The sequence below is a fragment of the Quercus suber genome, unplaced genomic scaffold (assembly GCF_002906115.3).
Source record: "Quercus suber isolate HL8 unplaced genomic scaffold, Cork oak 2.0 scaffold_199, whole genome shotgun sequence".
NCBI lineage: Eukaryota > Viridiplantae > Streptophyta > Magnoliopsida > Fagales > Fagaceae > Quercus > Quercus suber.
The window spans coordinates 709255-713614 of NW_027069657.1; the positions used below are offsets into that span (position 1 = coordinate 709255).

The following is a 4360-nucleotide window of genomic DNA, read 5'->3' on the forward strand; positions in this document are numbered from 1 at the left end:
GGCACGATGGCCTCCCCTACCCAATGAGAGAGGGGAAATTAGGTAGGATTTTAGGTCTAGGTTTATTACTTGAACATCACCCCTTCCTCCCTTGACATGTTCTGCTCCTATTAGCTTATGATCATGCTTGTGATATGAGTTATTCCTTTGATTTGTTCCCCCTTTTTTGTTGTTTTAACGATGTTTTCCTTATCTTTCTAATGGTTTTACAGACAAGCGCTCCACCATCCCTAACCTCAATCTTATCAATCAGTTGAGCTTGGACAAGATATTGAAGGCCGATGTGTTTGTCCACATAGATGGTCAACTTAGAGCGGCCTATCTAATTTTGGATTACATCCCAATCTCGTCTAGCTTTCAAGCACCAAAGTGCCAGATAAAGGCTAGAGATCCCCGCCTTCATTTGATCAACGTCGTCGTGCTTGACTTTCTCAACCCAGGCCCGAGACCACAAGGGATAATAAAAGTAAAGCCACTTTTGCCATGTAAGGCTAAGGACGAAGTGACCCTCTCTCAACTAGCCACCAGAGAAGAAGAAGAAGAAGAAGAAGAAGAGGTGGTCGATGTGTCTAATTCCGAGGACGACTTTGAGGTGTTCAACCAACCATAATCTCTAGAGGTTCCCCTCAGTGATTTTAGTCACCTCCCCTCAGCCGAGGTAAGCCAGATACAAGGGGGTTCTTATGTCCTAGAAGCCATGGGGATAAAGCGCAAGCTTAAGGCTGGTCTCCTTGATGTTATGGAATCTCAGTTCGGGAGCAAGGCGCTCGAGAAGACTACCCAGGCCAAGCTCCCACCTCCTCCACCCTCTCTACCTCCCTGACTTGATCTTGCTGATCTCAAGAGAAAAATGGATCAGAGAGGTCCTAAAATAGTGGAAGGAGGGAAGGACCCCTTCTCCACGGAGGTCGAGCACCAGAGGGGAGGCAAACAGGCCAAGGTAACCCAGACCTTGGCAGATAAAAGAGCTGAGTCCCAGGTAAGGGTCCCTGCTTTAGTGCTTGATGGCGCTCCCTTGCCTATGAATGCTTCCATTAGAAACTTCTAGTAAGGGAAGGCTGGCTACGTGGCCGATGCAGTGGAGTAGGCCTTATTGCTGCCTAAAGATATGGTTGGCTTAAGGTCATTGAGAAAGCACGAGGTCTTTCTTACTTTAAAGAGAGACCTCGCTATGGTAAGTCTACTACCCACCCTCCTTTTCTTTTATCATAGTAATAATTTTTTTTTTTGTATTTATATTTTGTGCAGTTATTTATTTATTTTTTTTTAAAAGGCCGTCCAGGCTGCTCACAGAGTTGAGGAGATAGTCATTAGCTCTCACAAAATGATAAAGGAGGAGGAGGGCAGGTGCACTGCATCTGTGAAAGCCTTTGAACTAGCAGAGAAGAAATCTTAAGACCTTATTGCCAAGCTAGTTGAGGCTGATCGAGATAAGAAGAGCGTTGAGGCCGCTCTGGATGTGGTGGAGAGGCAAGCGAAGGCTCAGCGTAAGAAGCTCCGCCAAGTCGAGGACGATCTCTCTGCTGCTCGAAGCCAAATCAAGATCTTAACCAAGAAACTAGAGGAGGCTGAAGAGGCCAAAAAGCAAGCCGAGCAAGAAAGGTACGAGGTAGGTGTGGCTGAGACCGAGAAAACCCTCAGGGTTGAGGTCGTAGAGGTATGCAGATTCTACTGCCTCCAAGTGTGGAATGAGGCCTTTGACTAAACTGGGGTTGAGGCCTCTGCTGCTCTTAGGAGAGCAGAGAATGTGTACTACCCCCAGCCATACGTGCCTCAGGCTCCTCGGGCTCTAAGGCCGACCTAGTCTCCTCGGGGACAAATGAAGGCAATGAAAGCCCAACTAAAGCTCTTCCTACAACCAATGTCTCCTCTAAGGAAGCAGAGCTGTCCAAGGACGCTAAAAGGGCAACTGACATTACCAAAGAAGTGGCCTATGATGCTGCCTTGCCTCCAGTGGCCCCCAAAGACCCCTCAAAGGAGAAAGAGGCTTCCCAAAGCATGGAGATTGTGATGGCCACTCTCCCCATACCTTCAAAGGAAGAACTCAAAGGCAAGGGTTAAGCCTCTACCACGGCAGCCTCTACCCAATCTTCCAAGAATCCAATGGACAAACTTGTAATAAAAATGAAGTCATAGGTTGTCTTTTTCTTCTTCTTCTTCTTCTTTTTATTTTTATTTTTATTTTATTTTTTATTTTTATCGTTGTTTTTGTTTTTGAGCTCTATAATCATGTCAACCTTTTGTAATCTACTCGCCTTTTTTCTGAGTCTTAATATTAATGAAAATTGCAAGTCTTTCTTTTATACTTTTGATGTTTATATTGATCTAAACATAATCTCTGTTTCATTCAACACTTAATAAATGTGATAATTAGGTATAACTTGACTTATTGATCTGCATAAGTGGCAGCATAGTTGTCACACATCACATGATCAGTAGCAAGACATGTTAAACTTGCTAAGTCCACCATCTCGACAAAGTATAACTTTAAAAACATACACACTAGTGTAGTATCCACACATGTTTAACTCTACTCAATCCCCTACTCATTAGTAAGTTTAAAGGACTAGAGGGACAATTAATTCTCAAACAGAGACAGGTATTCCTACTGATAGGCCATAAACTGAATGACCCATTGTGATTAAACCAATTAATTAATTAGCCAAGTTATTAATTAATCAATTTAACATGCAAATATGTGGAAGCACAAAAAAATCACCAAAAACTAAATATGCAGCGAAAATTGAAAGACACGGTGATTTGTTTACGAATGGAGAAAACCCTTATTGCAAAAACCCCACCGGGTGATTTTCAGGTCACCACTCCCGAAACTCCACTATTATTAAATCAAGCAGTTATAAGTAAATGAATCTCAAGTACATTACCAACCTACAGTTGAACCCTTACCACAATACCCAATTGGACTTGATCTGTAGTGACAGTTCCCCATTTGATGCACGGCTCCCAAGTATGTGACTAGCAATTTGATGCACGGATCCTAGTACGCGGCTTATTTCTTTGCACGAATCCCAGTACGTGACTAACTCCTCAGCAACCCTTTGATTGTTGTAGTTGATTTGCACCAATTTCACATAGAAACACCAATAAGATCTTCAATGTTGGTGCAAGAGACTTTGCTTGGTTACAGAACCCAAAGGCGTACAAGAAACGCAACAAGAACTCTTTCTTCTATAGGAGGAGGCTAGGGTTTCAAAAAGAAAACCTTATGAAGCTCTCTAAGGTTAGGTTTTTCTTTTTCCCACCTCCTTTAAATAGGGGCTTAATGGGCTCTCCTATTCCAAATAGGTTTACACAAACCTTGGGCTTTCTTGGTCCAATAAGGATTATACAAACCCATAAACAAATAGCCTTTTAGAATAAAAACATTGTGGTTATAATCTGAAAATTCGTAGGCTCGATCGATCGATCGAGACATCTATCGAGCTTTAATGAATCTCGACAGATCGAGATTCTATCGAGCAGGTATTGAGACCTGCAAATTGCACTTTTCTTGAGCAGTTCTTGAGTAGTCTTCATGTCTTCAATTTAACCACTTGCAATGATCATCTTGAACCTACTTAGATTTACCCAAATACAAGTAAAATGCGTTTTGTCAAAGGATATGCCAATTAATAAAAATATGTCTCTAACAATCTCCCCCTTTGGCAATCCGTGACAAAACCACAAGAGTATATTGAATGTCATAGAATACATTCTACTTAAGATTATAGAATAAATAAGCCTAGTCTAAAAGATCTGAACCTTGGAAGTTGCTGCAAGAAGAAGGTTCGGAATCTTGACTTGGCTTTAACTTGTCTTTCCTGAAAGGCACTAAACAAAACACATCAAGGTGCCATGTGGAAAATAATGACAAGTTAAATAAACAAGAATCATGTGTATAAAGAGATAAAAAAAACAACACATGTGAGATAAAGAGTGAAACACATACATCATTATCAAATAGGAACAACACATGATGTATGTAAATGGTTACAAAACCAAAAGATACACAACACAAAATATAAATCAATATCAAAGTGTATCAAACTAACTCTCCCCCTAAGTTAGTTACATCAAAAACATTCTTCCCTTTAACATGAAGTTCTCTCCCTAAGACTAGTACTCCCCCTGAGGAATGACATTCAATTCTCAAATTTCTTCCCTTTTTTGACACGATTGGCAAAGGGCATAAAAAGCCAAAAGACATGATAAGAGATAGACAGAAAACTAACAAAGAGGGAAGCAAGGAGAACAAGGAACCATAGACCTACAAGAAAAAGAAAAACAAGATGTTATGGTCACAAAGAAAAAAAAATGCAAAACAAAAAAATGAAATGCATGTAAGGGAATCTCAATCGAT

The 4360-nt window shown here is 41.0% G+C and overlaps 1 protein-coding gene across 1 annotated transcript; it reads left to right on the forward strand.

Annotated features, from left to right (window-relative positions):
• Positions 1-850: 850 nt before the first annotated feature.
• Positions 851-2061, forward strand: LOC111996049 (uncharacterized). The gene is made up of 3 exons (XM_024027983.1): positions 851-979; positions 1412-1657; positions 1735-2061. The coding sequence occupies exons 1-3, from the start codon at positions 851-853 to the stop codon at positions 2059-2061; spliced, it is 702 nt and encodes a 233-aa protein (XP_023883751.1).
• Positions 2062-4360: the final 2299 nt, after the last annotated feature.

Excerpts from the sequence above, each read along its gene's own strand:
- LOC111996049 (XM_024027983.1), top strand. The coding sequence starts at position 851 with ATGGATCAGAGAGGTCCTAAAATAGTGGAAGGAGGGAAGGACCCCTTC. Across the intron at positions 980-1,411 it reads ATAAAAGAGCTGAGTCCCAG|CTAGTTGAGGCTGATCGAGA; the intron begins GTAAGGGTCCCT and ends CTTATTGCCAAG. Across the intron at positions 1,658-1,734 it reads TCAGGGTTGAGGTCGTAGAG|GAGAGCAGAGAATGTGTACT; the intron begins GTATGCAGATTC and ends TGCTGCTCTTAG.